Source organism: Phocoena phocoena, chromosome 19 (assembly GCF_963924675.1).
Source record: "Phocoena phocoena chromosome 19, mPhoPho1.1, whole genome shotgun sequence".
In the NCBI taxonomy this organism is placed as follows: Eukaryota; Metazoa; Chordata; class Mammalia; order Artiodactyla; family Phocoenidae; genus Phocoena; species Phocoena phocoena.
Window position 1 is genome coordinate 29,894,111 of NC_089237.1, and position 22,775 is coordinate 29,916,885.

At 39.0% G+C, this 22,775-nt stretch overlaps 1 protein-coding gene, 1 non-coding gene and 2 pseudogenes across 2 annotated transcripts in view; all 4 read right to left on the reverse strand.

Annotated features, from left to right (window-relative positions):
* Positions 1–22,398, reverse strand: part of PPM1E (protein phosphatase, Mg2+/Mn2+ dependent 1E) — a 184,151-nt gene extending 161,753 nt beyond the window's left edge. The window contains exon 1 of the mRNA XM_065897364.1: positions 21,962–22,398. Coding sequence (XP_065753436.1) covers positions 21,962–22,398 — 437 coding nt within the window. The remainder of the gene's footprint in view (positions 1–21,961) is intronic.
* Positions 4,148–4,780, reverse strand: LOC136138883 (synaptosomal-associated protein 23 pseudogene; annotated as a pseudogene).
* LOC136138339 (small ubiquitin-related modifier 2 pseudogene) lies at positions 14,896–15,240 on the reverse strand (annotated as a pseudogene).
* On the reverse strand, positions 15,190–15,293 carry LOC136139560 (U6 spliceosomal RNA). Its single transcript, XR_010657083.1, has one exon. It is a non-coding gene; the product is annotated as a U6 spliceosomal RNA (small nuclear RNA).
* Positions 22,399–22,775: the final 377 nt, after the last annotated feature.

The following is a 22,775-nucleotide window of genomic DNA, read 5'->3' on the forward strand; positions in this document are numbered from 1 at the left end:
CATTGCGGTGGCTTCTCTTGTTGCGGAGCACGGGCTCTAGGCGCGCGGGCTTCAGTAGTTGTGGTTCATGGGCTCAGTAGCTGTGACTCACGGGCTCTAGAGCACAGGCTCAGTAGTTGTGGTGCACAGGCTTAGTTCCTCTGCGACATGTGGGATCTTCCTGGACCAGGGATCGAACCCGTGTCTCCTGCATTGACAGGCGGATTCTTAACCACTGCGCCACCAGGGAAGTCTTGCTACTTTATTTTTTATTTTTTTTTAATTGAAGTATAGTTGGTTTACAATGTTGGGCCAATCTCTGCTATATAGCAAGGTGACTCAGTTATACACATATATACATTCCTTTTTAATATTCTTTTCCATTATGGTTTATACTTTATTATTTTTAGCATTAAGCACATCTGCAATTCAATGTAAATTCAATTTTAGTTTGGATTCTTGCATTCTCCCTAAGGCAGTGGGTTCTCATACTTTAGTGTACATCATAATTATCTAGTGTTTTTACTCAAAACAAGATTACTGGAAACCATAGAAATTCTCATTCAGTAGGTGTGGGCAGAAGCACAGGAACTTGCATTTTGAACAACACATTCCAGGTGATCCTGAAGTAAGTAATTCATCTCCAACACTTTAAGAAACACTGCCCTAATGATTTAGCTTATGATAGGGATGCTATGCTTTAATTCATTGAATATTAGCTCAATGCCTTATACGTACAAAGCTTAGTGCCGGGGGTCAAACATGAAAGTACGTACAGTTTAAATGAGGAGATGAGACATGCATATAAATGACATTATAAAAAGGAAGGAATTATTGGATGTATTTTTAAAAGATACAGATAAAATGCTGGGAAGTTCAGGAGAGGGAATAATTACTTCCAGCTGATCTCAGGGAAATTCTTCTACTAGAAGACAGCATTTGAAATGAATGTTGAAGACTATCTCTTTGGATTGTAAAGATGGAGAAAACAAACTAATAATCATATCACATTGAATGTGTCTAACGATAAACATCACTCCTTCAAACTCAGAAAAACCATTCCCTACCTCCTAGATTTTATATGTTGATTTCTATCTGGGTCATGGTCTTGCGTTGTCCTGTATATCCATCTAGCAGCTTGATGTGCATCTATCTCTCCAAACATGTCCTTGAAAGGATCTGTTTTAGTACTTTTAGTACATTTATCCCCTGAAAGATAAGGTCATACAGGGGATACTGCTACAGAGAAACATACTTAGCCTTTCTTAAATCTTTAGGAAGTAAACAGAATTTAGCACAGCTGAATTGAGAACACTTTAGGCAGTCTTCAGTTCTAAAATCTCCACAGTTTGGCATCAGGTAGTATGATGAGAGAAATGATCAGAAAAAAAGAGAGAGAGAGAGAGAGAGAGAGAGATTTTACAATTTAGAAACCATTGTTCTAAAAGCCAAATAAAACAAATTAGAGGACAGAAGAGCATAAAGTTCTTCTCTTTCCTGATTATGTGGCATTTTGTTAACATTAGTGGCATTTCTATGACTTGTAGTTTTAAAAATTCCAGTATCATCCCAGAGATGCAGTGAATAGAGTCTACAGTGCCCAATACTGACTGAATAAATGAATTAGTGAATGATTTGGGGGTTATTTCTCCAGTTTTTTTTTTTTTTGCAGGCTTATTCTCCTTTATTCAGAGAAATAAGGGCTTACAAGCCCCAAATGGGCTATGCTTTCTCATCTCTATGCCTTTGCACAAGTTAGTATCTCCGTTGGAAAGCTTTTCAGCTCCCTCTTCCTCTTGGCTAATTCCTATTTAGTCTTTTAAACTCAATTTAAGCATCCTCTTCCAGAACCTAATAGCCTACATTGGCACACCCACCTTACGGTCCCCATAAATCCTCTGCATCACTCTGTCTTAACTCTTACCAGTATAGAGAGGCAGCAAGATAAAAAGCTTGGGAGTCAGACACATCTGAGTTCAAATTCTGACTCTACCACTTACTGTGTGACCTTAGGTGAGTTAACTAATGTTGCTAAATATTAATTTCCTGATTTAAAAATAGAGAATAACAATGTAATGCGCTTAGTATATCACCTCCTACATATCAGAGTTAATAATAATTTTTATTGTACTCACATTGTACTGTACTTGCTGGTTAACTTGTCTGACTTTTTCTCTAAACCACACACTTCTTGAGGAAAAGAACATGTATTTTATTTCTGTATAAGCAGCATTTACCACAATGCTTAGCATATGGTAGACACAACTTTTTTTGATGACTAAATAATTACTCCCATTATAGTAAAATTAATCTGCCACTTGAAATCCTTTCTATAATGAGGTGAAAAACAAGTGAATAAGAAAACAGACGCCATTAACATTAGTTTCACAAAAGGACACTGTCTGTAACTCTAATCATATTCTTTTTAGGATTTACTACTAATTATACATATTACAAAATACCAAATAATTCAATATCTTGCTTGAACATAGCTGATCATATATGCTTCATGAATTGAATTCCTATAATAACTTTTTCATGGTATACATTAACCACAAAATTACGAAGCCACACATAAGGTTATCTTTATGTAGACAGTCACTTAGAAAAGCTGTAGTAACATACAAACAGCTTTCTAAAATCAAGGAAACTCTTAACATAGCAAAGCTTAATTAAAATCTCTTTCATAATCCTTGGAGAAATGAGAAGAAATTCAGTTTCATGGTTTGGTAATTTTGACCTATGTAGGAATATAAAAATTACTAATTACTTAATGTAATATTTAATGAACTTTTCCACTGTAATGTTTAATTGGTTTGGGTATTTATAAGGCCTCATTCTGAGAGAATGCTTTTATTTTATACTTGATTTTCAATGTATTTTGATCTTATACATATATATATATATATATTTTTTTTTAGTCACAAAATTTAATTGTAAGGATCAAACAGTGGTTATTGGTGAAACCAGTCGACATTAATAGCTTTGAAGTGTGCAGAAGCTAGTTTTTAAATAAAGGTGACAAATACCAATCAGATTCTTATAACACTGTTCAGGATCTAAACAAATGTGATTCTGGAAGTTGAATACAAAAGGCTAAGAGAATCACAGTGCAATCATCAATAAGTAAACCAAAGACATAATTTTCTGAATCATTTTTAGTTAAACAGAATAAATTCTAGTTTTAAAAACAGTTTAAAGCTACATAAAACTCAAAGCAATCTAACTATTTTCTACCTGAGATCACAACAAGTTTCTTTTTTCCTATCCAAACATAATTCTTGGCATTGAGGTAAATCTGAATTCACGTGATGTACTTTGTCAAACTTTTCCAAAAAATTTTAAGCCCTGCTGTTGAAATTCTCATATTATATATACATATTCACATATTTTTTCTTCAAAGACTAATAACAAATTTATGAGGTTAATAGGCCTGTAATGGGACCATGATACTATTAATAATATGAAAATAAAAAGCCATTCATTTATACCATGTGTTCCTATATGGTGCAATATGAAATGGGATCATAGAATCTATGTACATAGATGAATCACCAGGAGTTCAGAAATTAAGCTCACTTTAAGAAAACTCATTCTATTCCTTTTTGAAGCATTGGTTGCAAAGTTGTGATGTATAACAAAAATATTGTATATACAGGCTCCAAAACCAAGCATTGGCCTAAATTGGCAATAACTGCAACTTAAATAGAAATTAAACCCAACTAGATCTTCACTGTGGTTATGCAACTTTTGGCTTTAGGGTCTGCAGATTTTACTGAGGTAACAACTTCTTACCTCTTGCCTTTCCTCCTTGTGCCTGCCCCCACTGCCTTTTACATGACTGCCTTTGGCAATGCTTCCAAATTGTGAAAGCAGGAGAACCTGCTAAGTAAATGGAGAGAATGAAAAATAACACTATACATGATGTATGAAAACCAACCTAAGAGTATGGACCAAGAAAGAAAATACTAGAAGGAAAACTAAGCAGCAGCCTACCCTCAAGGGGAAAAGAGAAAATAAAAGAATAGGGGGGCTGTTACTCCTAGATCTTCTTCCACATCATCTCCCGATTAGAAGAGTGTGGAACCAAAATTTCAAACTCTGGAAAGGTAATGGCTTTGAAGGAGGAGCTAGGGAGGTGAATAAATGATAAAGTACAGCAGTAGCTTTAGCTGACAATACGTTTCTTTGCTCTGGCATTGGCATTGTCAATACGATCTTTGTTGGTGTCAGCCTTTTCTGTGATCCGTTCTATTTGTCGATTTTGAGCCTCAATCTCATTGCCTATGCCCAGGGCCATGTTTTTTAGATTTCCTAGGATACTGCCCACTTGAGTCAGGTTCTCTTCTATTTTGTCTGCCCTGGCATCATTTGTTATACATTTAATGTATCAGCCGCTGGCTGCTGCTGTGGTTGCTTGCTGAGGCTGACCATTTGTCACTCGGCCTGGCTTCTTAGATACTACATTGCTAGCAGAGTTGTCTCCAACATCTCCCCATGTTGCCTTATAGGCTTTACTAGACTCAAAAGTTCTTTGTCCTATTACATGGGCATAGACAAAAGCCACAGCACTTGTTTAGTTCTGTTAAAGTCTTCTCTGCTTCTCTCATGTCTTTATTTGGTCCATGCCTTCTTCTCTGCATTTTAGTTGTTCCCCTTGTTCATCCGGCATAGTGATAGTCTTGATTCCTGCATCCTGAGACTCAGTGGCTCAACCCAGGATTCTCCTTGTACTTTCCAGAGACTCATCAGTAACCTGGTTAGCCCTCAGCTGAATTTCTTCTGCTAACAGATTATCCATGGTGAATTAAAACTCTTGATAGGTGCAGAAACTGAAATGTGGATATTCAAGCACTTCCAGCCACTCCTCTCCGGCCGCAGCAGCTCGGACACCCGCAAGCCAGACACCCAGCTGCGCTCCAGCTGCGCCCTTTTCGCGCCTGCACTCGCTGGACCTGCGCACCTGTGCACTTCTTCAATGTATTTGTACAGACCTACATTAGAAGGTGATATCACTTGTCCTATTTCCTCCTCTCCTTGATAGTCAAGGATAGTTTTACTTTAATATCATGCATATGTTGAACATAAACTGGATATTTTAATATATAAAATGGAATTCTGACTAAAGGACAGTCTTTATTTTGAGCCATTCTTGAGTGCATTATGCAAAGAAATAATGATTTTACAATGATAATGATTCCAAAACTATGTTACAGCATAAGGACCCAATGATGGGAATACACTTCTAGAATATAAGTGATCACTGCTTTATATTAATCTATAAGCCACTGCTTATTAATGACCAGTATGTATTTTACTGGCTTCTAAAAGATAACATACTGAATATATGACATTAATATAGATTGCAAACTAATTGAACAAAAGAATACTTCGCTTTATATTTAATTTAAAAAATTTTTAAAGATTTCTTTCCAAGAAACACTGCGTTGAGTAGATGGCTATTATATTAGGCATTAAAAATCTATAGAAAATACGTGTCTTCGGCTACTTCAACAATTAATACCGAAGTTAAAAAATCGAAATAGGGCTTCCCTGGTGGCGCAGTGCTTGGGAGTCCGCCTGCCAATGCAGGGGACATGGGTTCGTGCCCCAGTCCGGGAGGGTCCCACATGCCGCGGAGCGGCTGGGCCCGTGAGCCATGGCCACTGGGCCTGCGCGTCCGGAGCCTGTGCTCCGCAACGGGAGAAGCCACAACAGTGAGAGGCCCGCGTACCGCAAAAAAAAAAAATCGAAATAGATTACAGGATTAGTCAAGTACAAAATGAAAAAAAATAATCTCCAGGCACCTTATGAGCTATATACCAAGTTGTGAACTTTCTGTCAGTCTATTGTATAAAGAATTTCTGGATTTCAACTGTGTTTTCAATAAGCAGCATGAATTTTTAGTTTTTTCTTGTCTTTCATTAGAGGCCAGAGTTCAGAAAAATATTTGATGCAAAAACCTTAGCATGTTCTTTATTTATAGTTAATACTATAGCACTTTATGGTTGAAGATAGTAAAAATCCAACCACCCTCTCTCCCTCAAAAGGTAGGTTAGTTATAGTTAGCCAAGAAAGTGATGTTCCATGAGGAAGAAATAGCATCTACAAAGGCAGAGAGGCAAGAAATAATTTGATATCTTTAAAGAAAATTCAATTATGTCAGAAAACCCAGGGAGCCTAGATTAGAGGGAAAAGAGACTAACGGCAGGCACATTAGTTAGGAGGCTACCAAAGTAATCAAGGAAAGAAATAAGAGCCTAAACTCAGAAATGGCAGTGCTCAAAATTCAAACAATTGAACTGCATCTTCACTGTGATTTTTCCCTATAGAAACATGTTTCTAACATAGCATGAAAATTATAAAATGAACTTTATAGCTATAACCCCTGGAATCAGTCTGCCTGGGTTCATGTCCTAGTGACACCACTGATGGTGGAAACTTGAGTTCTTTAAACTTTCTGTGCCTTGGCCTTCACATCTGCAAAATGGGCTAATAATAGAACCTAACATCAAACAGTTTTTTCAAGGATTAATTGAGGTATTAAATATAAAACAGTGCCTGAGCAAGCTCTCAACAAATGTAGTAGCAACAAAAGAAACAGGAGCAGCTTACTACTACTAGCTCTACAATTATTATTTCAGGTGCAGAGGTGTAAACCTCTGGTCCACACTGCTAACCAAGTCTTATAGAAAGATATTTATGATTAGAGACTACCCTGGTAAAGGGTATTTAAATGCAAAGTTGTATTTATCTGCCTTAAAAAACTGAAAATTATTTTTAGATGCAGTTAACTTTCCATATGACCTTGAAAAACTGAAAATATTTATGTTCCTCTGATTGTATAAGTAGACTGTGAATAATACAAGTCTCCTTCTAAGTAATATATGAGGTTATTTATAAGCTGCCTAAACCAAGACTATATGAACTAATAAATATTCAGTGTTGCCAGAAATCAAATTCCAAAACTTCAGAGGTCATTCCTATTGCAAAAGCAGTGATAGCCTGATTTAATGACTATCACCTCTCATATTTATGTGATAACTTGTTAGGTTCAATGAAGAACATGTTTAGAGCATGATTCTTGCCCTCTAGAGTTTTAGCCTAAGAAAGAATTTTACATACCACACACCTCAAAGACAACTTTATAAATAATATATATATATCAACTTAAAAGCATTACATTTTTGTTGCTTATTTTTATATGCAAATGTGAAAACTGGCTGTAGCACAATATACTTCTCCAGAAACAAGCTTATTAAAAACCGGTTATTTTAGTTTTTTAGATTCACAAAGTAGAAAAATGTGAATAAATATCAAAGATCAGAGGCTGTGCCTTGTGGTAGAAGCAGGTCAAATGCTTCAAATCTATAAAAGACAAAAACTGTAATGTTTCTGTAGGAATCTTATAATTCATTATGAAATCAAGTCACCAGGAAAAAACTTATCTTTGCTATTTCTAACCCAGCAGATTAGTCTTTTGGTTCTTTTTTTTTAATTTATTTTTTTTTATTGAAGTATAGTTGATTTACAGTGTTGTGTTAAAGTCTTTTGGTTCTTTTTCTTTGATGACTTAAACTAAGACAGGAAGTAATGGACTGGTTTTCCTCCGAGCTATACACCAGAAGGTAAAATCTTAAGTGAAAATACACACAAGGAATTAAGAATACTCTCAACCTTTTAACTAGCTCATTACTCTCTACAAAGTATTATTATGCTTCAAAATTGTCATTGTTCACAATATTCTCAAAGAATATATTTATATAAGACTATATAAATATACTATATAATATATATTTATATATTTATATATATTTACATAAGACTACTCTCCTAAGCCCACAAAAATTTTCATTTACAAAATTGTGGAATGTTAACCAGTAATAAAAACTGCAGGGCTTCCCTGGTGGCGCAGTGGTTGAGAGTCCGCCTGCCGATGCAGGGGACACGGGTTCGTGCCCCGGTCCGGGAAGATCCCACATGCCGCGGAGAGGCTGGGCCCATGAGCCATGGCCGCTGAGCCTGCGCGTCCGGAGCCTGTGCTCCGCAACGGGAGAGGCCACAACAGTGAGAGGCCCGCGTACCACACACACACACAAAAAAACCTGCAAACATATTTCTGCCACTAGTTGAAAATGTTAATACATACCAACAATAACATAAAACAGGAAGCCATGTTCCTCCACCATTCAGAGTAGAGCAAAGGAAGAAAATAATAACAAAGAGAAAGAAGGTAATGAGAATAGGCCTATAAAAATCTAGAAAGGAAACAACCTGGACCGAGCAGAGAAAAAGTTGAAGATTCATTCATTTATTCAATAAATATTTAATGAGTGCCTACTATGTGCCAGGACCTGTACTAGGTGCTGGATACACAAAGGTAAACAAAACATTCTTTATCTGTTGCCCTCAGTGTGGGACAGAGACATCAAATAACTAACATATGAATACATATATGTATAAATTATAAGTGGATATAGAGAAAAAGTAAAGGATACCATGGAAACCAAAAACCAAGACTTAATTTAGACCATAGGTAGAGAAACACCTCTATGAGAAAGAGATATTTAAGATAAGACCTAATGGTTGAGTTGGACAGTTGTAGAGAAGGGGGCAAGGTGCGTGGGCAAACAAAACAAAAATACAGAGTCCCTGAGGCAGGACAGAGCATGGCAGCTTCTGGGAACTAAATCAAGACCACTGTGACTAAAGCATAGTGGCTGAGCAAGGTGAGACCCAGATAACTGTTATACGGAAAACTGACTGAAGGGAGGGAAACGTGGAACAAGCAATAGCAGTTAGGAGTACTGCTACAGCCAGCCAAGAGGTGATGGAAGCTTGGACCACACTGTTGGGAGCAGAGACAAAAAGAAACGGGAAAAGTATTTTTCTTTCATTTAGAAGTGAAATTAAAAGACCTCTAAACAAAATAATTAAAATGTTCTTCCATCTTCTTTCTCTACTGTAGCACAAAGAATTACTAAAATGCTCTCCCAAAAATGCTCACTAAAATCTGTGAATACTAATTTGATATCACTCCTGTGATTGTGTTATACTATATGGCAAGTTGATCTTAAGAGAGGGAGATTATCTTGGTGGACCTGATCTAATCACATGAGCCCTTACAAGCATAGAGCTTTCTCTGACTGAGAAAGGGGAAGCCAGAGAGACTGAAGCATGAGGAAGCATGTGCCACTGCTGGTATGAAGACAGAAAGGGCCATACGAGAAGGAAAGTGGGTGGTTTCTATCAACAGATAATCAGCCCACCTCATCACCACCCCACAGCCAGCAAGGAAATGGGAACCTCAGATCTATAACAAAGATCTAGACTGTTAACAACCTGAATGGGCTGGGAAGTGGAGTCTTCCCCTGAGTCTCCAGATAAGAGTCCAGCCTGGCCAACACTTTGACTTCAGCCTTGACTCGAGACCTTAAGCAGAGAACCCAGCTGAACATTAAAAGACTTCTGACCTACAAAACTGTAAGATAATAAATGGATGTTGTTTTAAGCCACTAAGTTTCAGTAGCATGTTACACAGCAATAGAAAACTACCACACTATAAACTATGTGAGGAGAAATTAACAATTCGATAATCTAAATCTAAATCATATTATTCTCCGGACTTCCCTGGCAGTCCAGTGGTTATTAGGACTCTGCATTTCCACTGCAGGAGGCATGGGTTCGATCCCTGGTCATGGAACTAAGATTCTGCATGCCATACAGCATGGCCAAAATAAATAAATAAAAGCTCGTGTGTGTGTGTGTGTGTGTGTGTGTGTGTGTGTGTGTGTGTGTGTGTGTGTGTAGTTCTCTAGTCACAGAAAGAAATCTAGGAAAAACAAATTCAGCTTGCTATTTCTCTAAAGGCTAGATAAATATGAATTGGGTGGAGTGAGCATCCATTTAAATATGAGTTTGAGGGACTTTCCTGGTGGCACAGTGAATAAGACTCCGCGCCCCCAATACAGGAGGCCTGGGTTCAATCCTTGGTCAGGGAACTAGATCTCACATGCATGCCACAACTAACATTTGCATACCTCAACTAAGTAGCCAGTGAGCTGCAAGTAAGGAGCCCTGGAGCTGCAACTAAGGAGGCTGCCTGCCACAACTAAGACCCGGGGCAACCAAATAAATAAATAAATATTAAATAAATAAATGAATATGACTTTGAAATTAAATGTCAGATATGTGTTACAGAATTAAAGTTTTTGTAATTAAATCTAAACCTGTGCCATTCAATATGGTAGCCACTAGCCGCAAGTGGCTACTGAATATTTTAAATGGGATATTCCAATTGAGATCTGCTTTACGTGTAAGATACAAACAGGATTTTGAAAACTGCTATAAAAAATGAAAAATATCTCAATAATATTTTAATACTGATCACATGTTTAAATGCTAACATATTTAGATACACTGGGTTAAATAAAATAAATTATTAAACTAAATTCACTTTCCATTTTTAAAATGTGGTTAATAGAAAATTTTAAGTTATATATGTGGCTCAATTATGTTTCTATTGGACAGCACTGGTCTAGACTTTTAGGCAAATGTCCTCCTCCAAAATGCCCTAAACCAAGACCACAGTCACCTATAAGTATTCTCCTCTTTCCAACAGAGTTCAGTGGCATTAATGGCACACAGCTGTGTAGAAATACAACACAAGCAGTACTGCAATTCAAATATTAGTGAGAACATGGAGAAACCAGACCTCTCATCCAGTGCTGTTGGACAAAGTTATCTGTCAATATCTAACAAAGCAAAAGTGTATGTAACTTCAATCTGACAATTCCATTTCTAGGTATATACTCAAGAAATCTATGAATACATGCACAAGGAGACATGTCCAAACTGTAGAATTATTTGTAGAGCAGAGAATACCAGCTGTCCACCAAAGTTATGTGGTTTTTTTTTACGTAGTATGAAGATGTTTCTTAACTGCCAAGCCAGTGACTACATTTCCCAGTCTTGTTTGCTGGGAACTGTGGGCCCCAGGTGGTGTCACGTGACTGGAATTCTAGTCAGTGGAAAGTGAACAAAATTATATATGCCACTTCCAAGGACTGGCCCCTAAAAACCTCCAATACCATTCTCCACTCTTATGTTTGCTGGATATATTTTGATGCCTAGAGCAACCTTGGAAACCACAAATTGAAGACGACAGACTCTCTATTAGCCTGAGTCCCTTAATCACTCCATAGAACACAGCACTGAAGGTACTCTATGAGCAAGAAATAAACTAACATTATGTTAAGCTTTTGAGATTTCAGGATTTACCCACTAGAGCAGCTATTTTTAACCATTATAGTGCATAACATGCAAAAATTAGAAACAACTCAACTGTCCACCAATAGGAAACTGGATAAATAAAATACACTCATATAGAATGCTATATAGTAGCTAAAATGAAAAAACTATATCTATGTGTATCAATATGAATAAATCGTTTTTAAAAAGGTCAGTCTCAAGATAGCTACTTATGAAAACAAAAACAAAAAAAGCCCACCATATACTGACCATACAAATACGTGTGTAGTAAAAATATAAAAATATAGAGCAGAAAGATACATTCCCCAAACTCCCAGATTACCTCTGGAAAGAAAGAAAAGGGAATGAGTTCATAGAAGACAGTGACAACAAAGTCTTCAGTTCCTTATGAAATGTTTTATTTCCTTAAAATAATCTTAAACAATCTGTTGAAACTGAATGGTGGGTATATGGATATTTTTATTATTTTCTGTTATTCTCTAAATGTTTAAATCATTTCATAACACCAATAATCTTTTTCTTATATATAGCTGCTTAGAGAGTAAACTAGTAAAACCTTGTTAGAAGACACTTAAAAACTATGTACCGGGTTTCCCTGGTGGCGCAGTGGTTGAGAGTCCGCCTGCCAGTGCAGAGGATACGGGTTCATGCCCCGGTCCGGGAGGATCCCGCGTGCCGCGGAGCGGCTGGGCCCGTGAGCCATGGCCGCTGGGCCTGTGCGTCTGGAGCATGTGCTCCGCAACGGGAGGGGCCACAGCAGTGAGAGGCCCGCATACCGCTAAAAAAAAAAAAAAAAAAAAAAAAAAAAAACTATGTACCAAAAGCCTTAAATATGTGAATGTATTTAATGTAATCCCAACACTATATACTATATATAAATACACTCTAAGAAAACCAAAGGTGTGCTCAAAGGATGACCATCAAAATATTCTTAGAGCAACCAAAAATTGGTAACACCTAAAATGTTTAACAGAATTGTGATCAAAATACTGTGTATTCATTTAAAAATTACACAGAATATAAATAATGGGAGGTAGGGTGAGATGTGTGAAGATATAGATGAAAAAAGATTGGCCACAAATTGATCATTGCTGAGGTTGGGTGGTAAGGACACTATTTTTTATATACTTTAAATCTCCTATAATAAAAAGTTTTAAAAATATGAGAATCGCAAAATTTACTAAGTTTTTTAAAAAGCAGTTTAAAGTAGTAAGAATAATATCTTATTTTTAATCTCTTGGCTGATTCATTGGATCAGCAAATATTTATTGTGTGTTGTATATGTCCCTGTCATTACTGACCTAGGGATGTGATGGCAAACATGTAGCTTATAATCTAATGCAACTGTCTCCAAACACTTGCTCAAGCACTCTATCAAAAAAATTTGGAGGAACCATAAACAAGACGAAAAGACAACCCTCAGAATGAGAGAAAATATTTGCAAATGAAGCAAATGACAAAGGATTAATCTCTAAAATTTACAAGCAGCTCATGCAGCTCAATATCAAAAAAACAAACAACCCAATCCAAAAATGGGCAGAAGACCTAAATAGACACTTCTCCAAAGAAGACATACAGATTGCTAACGGACACATGAAAGGATGCTCAACATCACTAATCATTAGAGAAACGCAAATCAAAACTACAGTGAGGTAACACCTCATACCAGTCAGAATGTCCATCATCAAAAAATCTAGAAACAATAAATGCTGGAGAGGGTGTGGAGAAAAGGGAACCCTCTTGCACTATTGGTGGGAATGTAAATTGATACAGCCACTATCGAGAACAGTATGGAGGTTCCTTAAAAAACTAAAAACAGAACTACCATACGACCCAGCAATCCCACTACTGGGCATATACCCTGAGAAAATGATAACTCAAGAGGAGTCATGGGGCTTCCCTGGTGGCGCTGTGGTTCAGAGTCTGCCTGCCGATGCAGGGGACACGGGTTTGTGCCCCAGTCCAGGAAGATCCCACATGCCGCGGAGCGGCTGAGTCCGTGAGCCATGGCCACTGAGCCTGCACGTCCGGAGCCTGTGCTCTGCAACGGGAGAGGCCACAACAGTGAGAGGTCCGTGTACCGCAAAAAAAAAAAAAAAAAAAAAGGTCATGTACCACAATGTTCATTGCAGCTCTGTTTACGATAGCCAGGACATGAAAACAACCTAAGTGTCACTGACAGATGAATGGATAAAGAAGATGTGGCACATATATACAATGGAATATTACTCAACCATAAAAAGAAACGAAATTGAATTATCTGTAGCGAGGTGGATGGACCTAGAGTCTGTCATACAGAGTAAAGTAAGTCAGAAAGAGAAAACAAATACCGTACGCTAACACATATATATGGAATCTAAAAAAAAAAAAATGGTTCTAAAGAACCTAGGGGCAGGACAGGAATAAAGACACAGACGTAGAGAATGGATCTGAGGACACAGGGAGGGGGAAGGGTAAGCTGGGACGAAGTGAGAGAGTGGCACTGACATATATACACTACCAAATGTAAAACAGATAGCTAGTGGGAAGCAGCCGCATAGCACAGGGAGATCAGCTCGGTGCTTTGTGACCAACGAGAGGGGTGGGATAGGGAGGGTGGGAGGGAGACGCAAGAGGGAGGAGATATGGGGATATATGTATATGTATAGCTGATTCACTTTGTTATACAGCAGAAACTAATACAACAATGTAAAGCAATTAGACTCCAATAAAGATGTTAAAAAAAAAAAGAATAAAAAAAAAATTTGGAGCATCATGAATACCCCCACCCCAAATGTAGGTACACATTTCTCATGTGTGTATATATACAAATACAAATTCCATACACACACACCCATGCATACACACCACTCTCACCAGCAATATACTAGTATTTCTTTGAGTAAGCTGTATTCCACATAATCTACTTAATAGTTCCATTTTTGTGGATTTCTCATCAAATATAATCACCTTTAAAAAAATCTAATATAAGTAAAGATGGGAGAAATATAGGCTCTTAAGTTTTTTTCCTTTTTACATTTGCATTACAAATATTATGTTCAACCCATGATTTCTTTGCAGGAATCTTTTTTTTTCATTTTAAACAAGAAGTTTATTTAAACTTGACTTGAAGGGAAAACCACCTAGGATTCATTTCTTTTAGAGTAATTTATCCCTACTTAAAGACAGATTGTAACATGTAACAGCTATATACAAAGAAGTTGTAAAACTGTCCTTTGTTTTACAATGATAAATGAAAAACATTAAAATTCTCCAATCGAACAAGGTATGCAAGAATTTTGATGTTGTTCTTTTTTTGTTAAACAGTGAGAGCAAAATAACTTACTGGAATATAAAGGTAAGAGCTGATGAGCATGCCACTAATGGAGAAAAGGGGGTATCTTCACAGAACCAGTATTTTTCCCCATTCCATCTCCATCTGATGTCGATCAAAACATATCATTGGCTATTTACTTTAAAAAATGCAATATGCTTGTACACCGTTTACTTTATGTACAATAAAGGAATGGAGAAGGGGAAAATGAAAGAATAGAGAAACTATGTAGCAGGAGTCAGGATGTGATGGAACCAAATTGCAGTTTTCTAATTGAGAATGTCTTCTTGGTCTGGAGGAACAATTCTGGAGTAAAGTAGCAGGTTCCCTTTTTAGTAGACACCTCCTGTCTGCTGCTGGAACACATCTATTGTATCTTCATCCTCCATTTTCAACTGTGCAGGTGTGTCTGTTTCACTGATTGGCTGCCCATCAAATCGGAATCTGATCTGCCTCATTGACAAACCCTGTTGTTCACAATAGGCTCTCATTAGTTTACTAAGTGGTGTATGCCTCTTAATCTTAAACTACACCACAGAACCATCCTGCCTCATCAAATTATTATGATCGTTGTTGTCAGTCTTGACTCCTTCCTTGGGCTTTTCGTCAGCCGTGGCGAGCAACAGTCTCCTCAGGAACACTTCACGAATTTGTGTGTCATCTTTGTGCAGGGCCATGCTAATCTTCTGTATCCTTCCAATTTCAGTGTATGTGCTGTCAAAGCGAGCACTTTGCAGGAATCTTTAAAGTCAATTGTCTATTTTGTAAGGGCTAATTTTGTTAAAACCAGTAAATATAATCAATGAATCAATTTAATCAGAGCAGGTAAACTGAAATAATTCATAATGTTCTGAAAATTGGAGTAAGGGTGCCACTGTCAACTCTTCTAAGCTAAGAAACTTGCACTTCATCAGGATACCTCATTTACCATGTCTGACATGAAGTCAGTTGTCATACAGAACAAGCTGCCAACCTCAATCAATATATCAAGTATTACTAGCACCTAACTTCATTATTTTTTTTGGCCACACCGTGTGTCTCGCAGGATATCTTAGCTCCCCCACCAGGGACTCAACCCAGGCCACGGCAGTGAAAGTACTGAGTCCTAACCACTGGTCAGCCAGGGAATTCCCTTAAGTTCATATTTTGTATACAAGCAAAAAGATTTTAATATTTTATTCCTTCACTGAAATGGATTATTTTGGGTACACATTATTTTGAAGACCATTAGTCAAGTAAAAGATATTCGTGGACAAAAAAATAATAAACAAGTGCTACAAAAGGAATAAGCACTGGGTATTCTGTAAGAGGATGTGGAAAAGACACCTAACTCATTTTGAGTGTGAGGTTGGTGAACAAAGGAAGTGATGTTAGATGGAGACCTAAAGAATGGGTAAGAGATTGGACTGGGTGAGGTGAGGGTGGGATAGCATGGTAAATCAAGAAGAAGGAATAGTATGTTATGTCCAAAGGTGCAGAGGTAAGAGCAAACACAATACATTCAAACTAATATATTAATAGTCTAAAACAGCTGAAGTGTAGCTTCTAGAGGTGGGATGGACTGGGTGGATAGTGATTCAGGGATGAAGCTGATAAGATTACAAAGCTTTGCTTGGATTTTATCTGGAGGGCAATGGAGAAATAGGTGATGAAGGTGTACAGTAAATAATTGGCTTTGCCTAAAGAGAGGTCTGGCCTTTGTCCTCAGCTCCTGGGAGTAACCTCTAAATCCCTATTTCTAAAGTAATAGGATTGTCTTTGTTATTCAGGTGGGCCCCTTGGATCACATGGTATCAGCCTGAGGGGAGACTGGAAACTAAGTTCAACCATGTGACCAATCAATCAGTAAGTCCCAATAAAAACTCTGGACACTGCAGCTCAGGTGAGCTTCTTGGGTTGGCAATACTCCATGAGAGAGAAACACATTGCTGAGGACAATGGAAGCTTCACATTTGAAACCCTTCTAGATAGCACCTCATGCATCCCTTCCTTTGGCTGGTTCTAATTTGTATCTTTTCCTTATAATGAACCATAATCCATTAATATAATAGCTTTCAGCAAGTTCTTTCTAGTGAATTATCAAATCTGGAGGTGTTTTTGAGAAACCCCAAACTTACAGTCAGTGTCAGAAGTGAGGGTGGTCTTGTGTGGACTCTTCCCTCTAACTTTGTATTTAGACCCTAACTCCTTGCAAACTTCTGCCTCAGGCAGACCTGGCTTTCTGGAGGACTGTGCCTTTGACCTCACAGTGTGGCTAACACCAGGGAAAGAGTAAAAATGTTTAAGCAGTGGGTGATAATTAGTCAATCTACATAATCTAGACTCTAGAGGAATCACTTTGGCTACACTGGGGAGAATATATTGGAGAAGAGTAAGACTGGGAAGAGATGACAATAACAGTGGGGATGGTGAAGGACATATTTATGAGATAGTTATAAGGCAAAATTTGACTGAATGTGAGGGTGAGAGAAGGAGAAATCAGGGATGAACCCACCAAAAAGAGAATTAGGTTTTAGTTTTGTCTTCTGCAGGAGAGAGAGAGGGAGTTGGAGGATTAAATTCAGTTTTGGACAGTTTGAGAAGATACTTAGACATCTAGATAGAGCCATTCAATTAGCAGTCAAAGCAGGGACAGAGACAGTCTGGAGCCATTAGCATAACTACAATAACCAAAATCATGGGAGAGATTGATGTTGACTATAGACAAATAAGTCAACTGCACTTGAAAAGGCCAAGGACCAGGACTTCCCTGGTGGCGCAGTAGATAAGACTCCGCACTCCCAATGCAGGGGGCCCGGGTTCCATCCTTGGTCAGGGAACTAGACCCCACATGCATGCCGCAACCAAGAGTTCACATGCCACAACTAAGGTGCCTGCATGCCACAACTAAGGAGCCCACTTGCCACAAGTAAGGAGCTGGCAAGCTGCAACTAAGAAGCCCAAGTGCCACAACTAAGGAGCCCGCCTGCTGCAACTAAGAGCCAGTGCAACCAAATACATAAATATTTTTTAAAAAAAAAAAGAAAGAAAGAAAAGACCAAGGACCAAATACCAATATAAAAGGGTTAGGCAGAGTATTAAAAGCTCACAGAGAAGTGGCAGCCTGAGAGGTAGAAGAAAAACCTGAAAAGTATGGCTTATATTGAATGGTTGGTATTTATTTTCTTCCTTTTGCTACTTCTTACTACTTTTTAATAAGAAAAAAAGGTACTCTAAATGAGTAGTATAACTTGCATCCATGTATTTTTCCATATATATACATAGACAAAGCTTAATGGTTTTCTAACCTATCTCAAAGTCATTAATGAGTCACATAACTCAATATAACTGAATTATTAGTATCTATAAACAATTATTTTCTTTTCCAAGCCATTTTTAAAGTGCCCACCTTCATTACTACTGTAAACCTTCTGTAAGTACTCAACTTTGTCAGGCTGCTGGGACATCTGTCTTCCCCCTTGAGAAGTCCAACCCAGACTAAATGAATAACTGAGGAAAAAACTGCTCTAAAAATGTAATGACATATAGCTCTAATAAAGACTTCAGAGTATTTGTTTCTTCTGGGTTAAAACAAATAGATTTATCCCCAGTAAAATATAGAGAAACAGAATACAGTATTGACCCACGTAGCCTAGCCAAAGTTATTCATATCTGCTACAAGATCAGCTGTAAATTTTATTGGCAAATTATTTCAAAGCTATAAAATATCTCACCTCCACCTTTTCAAAGAGATTCATTAACCTCAGAAATCCTAATATTATATCATTAGAAAGTATTTATTTTAATCTCTTGGGGGGCATTTTAGTTTAAAGGAGTAAAGGAGATAATTTTTATACTAACAACTAAAGGTTCCAAATCATTGGAATATTTTATTGACAAGTAATAGACTAAGTCAGTGATACAGTTCTAAAGTATTGCATGAATTTATTATTGATTTTTAAGGTTTAATTAGTTGAAACAAAATTGTTTAAACGGTCCTTTAAAAAAAGTATTTAGGGGGGCTCCCTGGTGTCACAGTGGTTAAGAATCTGCCTGCCAATGCAGGGGACACAGGTTCGAGCCCTGGTCTGGGGAGATCCCATATGCCACAGAGCAACGAAGGCCGTGTGCCACAATTACTGAGCCTGCGCTCTAGAGCCCGCGGGCCACAACTACTGAAGCCTGCGCACCTAGAGCCCGTGCGCCTAGAGCCCGTGCTCTACAACAAGAGAAGCCACCGCATGAGAAGCCCGCGCATCACAACGAAGAGTAGCCCCCGCTCACAGCAACTAGAGAAAGCCCAGGCACAGCAACGAAGACCCAACGCAGCCAAAAATAAATAAATTTTTTTTTAAAAAGTATTTATAGTCCACAACAGACATCTTTCTCATCCAAGGGGATTTTTACCATTTTGAATTATTTTTCTTTCAAAATGTTACATGTTTATATCTAGCAGAGAAATACCTAAGTACATATTTCCTATTTTGAAGCCTAACGGCAAAATTCTATCCCAAACACTGAAAAACTTTTAAGTTGCTAATTATAACCATATTTTGTCCATTTAAACCTTGATCCTTTACTTATCTAAGTAACTGCTTATCTCAAGCTAATCCTAAACTTTGTGTTTACCAAAATGAAGAATGATAAATATATCTGCTGTTCTTATTCTAAAAGCTCTGAGAGAAGCAAAATAGTGAGAAAAACATTCACTATATTTTTAAAAGTAAAATTTCAGCCAGTGTATACATACAGTATTGAGAAGGTAAGCACCCTTTTTTTCTTCAGCAAACCTCAGTCTGTTTAGCAGTTTCATACTGTATATTTCTAAAATACTAACAAAAAAAAACACGCTACAGACTTATGAAACTTATTATGCGCAGTGTTATTTTCTTCTTACATTAGTCCCAACTGTGAAATTGGTGAATATATATTTCAGGTAACTTCATTTAAGAATTTTAGCACTATTTGACAAGCATGACAGAGCTTTTAAAGAATATTAAGAATTCCCAAAATAAACAGATTGGGTATTTGAGAAAATATTTTGGGAAGAAAAAATCTTCACCTTCTCCAAATTAGCAATTCCAACATATCCCTAATCAGAATTATTTCAAAGTATTTCCTAGGAAATTTGACAACCCAACATTTCAAATATGTTGGAGAGCTCTGAGGTTCAGAGATTATGGAAATGTTGGAATCATTTGTACATAATTTGTCATTTCTGAATCTGGATCCTCAGTTCTCTCATCTGTAAAATAAAGCGAACAGGAAAATGATCTATCTCTCCAATGTTCCAGTCTCGATTCTTGTGGCTAAGTGATACGATTTTCCTTTATAAATAATAAAATAAAAAATAAAAGCATTAAAAGTATGTGTTTTTAAACTGTGAGACTTTGGGGTTTGTTTGTTTGTTTTTAATCTGTTAAGGACCTTGAAGATACTTTACATAAACAAGCCAGCCATTTTATATCTGAATAAAAATAGGTTAATAGCTTCTGCACAAAACAGTATACATGATGAAATCTCTGATTTAAGGTGAAATAATGTTTTCCAACTTTAATTTTGCTAGTTTTACTTCAAATCTAAACTTCTGCTCTCAATTAGATGGCCATTTTATAATTTAAATACTTTTCTAGTTTATACATGTATTGAAAATCTTGCTTCCTTTCCATGTGGAAAAACACACATCTACTTACCATCATCTTTATATAGATTTCATTTTTTAAAAAACTTTGAATGCCACATGTTCAAAGTTGTTCTAAAGTAATGACTTTTTTTAAAAATGGACCTTCTCTAATATTTAAATGTGTGTTTCTTTAATTCTGCAACTGCATTTGTAAAGGTAAGAACTGTCAAAATAGAATTAGTCTGATGCTGAGATATATCCTTCCACTTTGGTAAACATTTCCATTTTATTTTAAGCAGGAAGTCTTAAGTGTCTTTATATAGTATTAAAAATGACATTTCATACGCCCTTTTCTATGATACTTTACAAACACTAGGAAGAAATACTCTAAGATGTTAATACTGTTTATATCTGGGTAGTGGTATTACATGCCATTTTATCTTTTACATTTCCCCAAAAGCATTATTACTTTGGTAACCAGATAGTATTTTAAAATTAAATTTTAAATAGAGTATAAAGTGTGGGACATCAACAGAGTCCACTGCTACAGCAGACATTTAAATACTTTTTCCCTCCTGACAAGCCTCTGTTTTAACAGGAAGAGTGATTTGATCAGGTGTCTGTTAGGTTGGATAAAGACAAAACATTTACTTTCCAGGTCCTTCTCTTAATCTAAGTTTTTGAGAAGATCCAAGAAGTGAATTTAACTGCAATGAATCTTGCAGTAGTAAACTTTCTGAGGGGTACAGAGTAACACCTTTCATTACAACCATCAGCAGAATAGGGAAAGACTCCCCAGGTTTACCAGTGTTCTCGGAAACTTGTTCGTATTCTCCTTTGTCATCATTTCAGAACAATTCCATTTAGAAAGAAAAGCAATTGTAAACTTTCTATTTCAAGCCCATAAAAACTGGGATGAAAGGAAAAGCCTTGACCTTTCTATTTTAGACTTTCATCTGTGTAGCTGAGCCACCTGCTTTCTCTCCCTACCCCATCTACTTAATGCACTGAAAATACTGCACCTAATTGCAATTTTATCAAACCAGCCAGACTTTTCCACTTTAACGAATTACAACTGTCTTTCACCTGAAGGCTCGCATGCAAAATTTTGCTCACTCGTCCCTCCCAATTCCTTCCCACCTCCCTCAACTGTGAGTTATCAAATGTCGTTAGACGAAGATACTAGGCTTCCATGTATTAAGCCATCTACACTTTCAACACCGAGAGCCCGACAGAAAATCTACTCCAGTCTCTCCTCCTGTGGATCTGGGGCTGGGATTATCATCTTTGTTGCGGTTACGCAGGAGGCACCTAGCAGCTCTGCCTAGAAAGGAGTCGCGTTCTCTCCGCCGCCAAACAACACGGGACTCAGGATGGGAAAAGACAGACCCGGGTGGGAAGAAACCTCCAGGAGGAAGAAGAGAGCTGGGAAGAGGGAGCTCTCAAGACTGGAAGGAAGGACCTTCCAAGGCACGAAGGGGAAAGGGTGTGTGAAGTGGAGCAAGAAGTGGGCGGCAGGGGAGAAGCGGGAAGCAGGGGACGGGGCCCGGCGGAAGGGCGCGGGGGGCGGCTCCCGGGCCGGGCAGGAGGCGCGGGGGCCGCGGCTGGCGTGGGCAGCTCGCAGACAACAGCCCAAGTCCGAGCAGCGGGGGCGCTTTCAACCGCGCCAGGCGCCAGCGTTGGGGGGGGGGGGGCATGAAGAGCGGAAAGAGCAGTTTGAGGGGCCGAGGGAGTCGCGTCGAGGCCGGCGCGGCGGGGACAGCGGGCCCACCCCCAACCAAGCCCCGCTACTTAACTATTTGTAGAGCTGCTGCAGGCACAGGTCCAGGCTCTCGCCCTCCACCTCCTCGCGGGTGATGCGCTCCGACAGCGGCCGCGGGAGCGGGGGCAGCGGCGGCAGCTGGGGCTGCGGCGGCAGTGGCACGGCCGACTGCCCCCGGGCTGCCGCCGCCTCTTCCTCCTCGCCCTCCGCCGCCACCACCTCCTCCTCGGGCTCGGGGTCTTGCGCCTGCTCTTGCTCCCCCTCCTCCGTCGCGGCTACAGTGGCCGCCTCCTCCCCGGGTTCCTCAACCGAAGCCTCGGGCGCCTCAGCCGCTACCAGTTCGGGCTCGGGCTCCGACTCGGGTTCGGGTTCCGGCTCGGGCTCGCCGCCGCCGCACGGTCCGCGAAACTCGCCCAAGAATAGCTCCAGGAAGCGCCGGTAAGTTTTCTCCTCGGGGCTGCAGCCGGCCATCGCTGCTCATGCCCCGGAGCCGACCGGGAAGTGGGTGGGGGAAGCCCAGGAAGGGGAGGGGGCTGCTCGCGAGCCTCGGGATCCTGCAAGGGCGGTTAACTGCCGCACCGGCACGAGCGATCAGCACTAGGTTGGTCGGAGAGGGCTCCCGCAGGCGTGCGCGTCGCCGAGCCCGGACGTGCGCGGCCCGGGGGCGGGGGCGGAGCGCACTGCCCCTCTCTGGTCTGGAGGGAAAGTTGGTCGCGGGCGCGCGCGCGGGGTCCAGCGACGGCCCACCCTCTAGCCCTACGAAGAGCTCAGCCCACGCTGCCTAGAGACTGTCGCCATGGCAACCGGCTCTAATTAAGAATTTCAGGTTCCCTCCGGTAGAGTCCGCG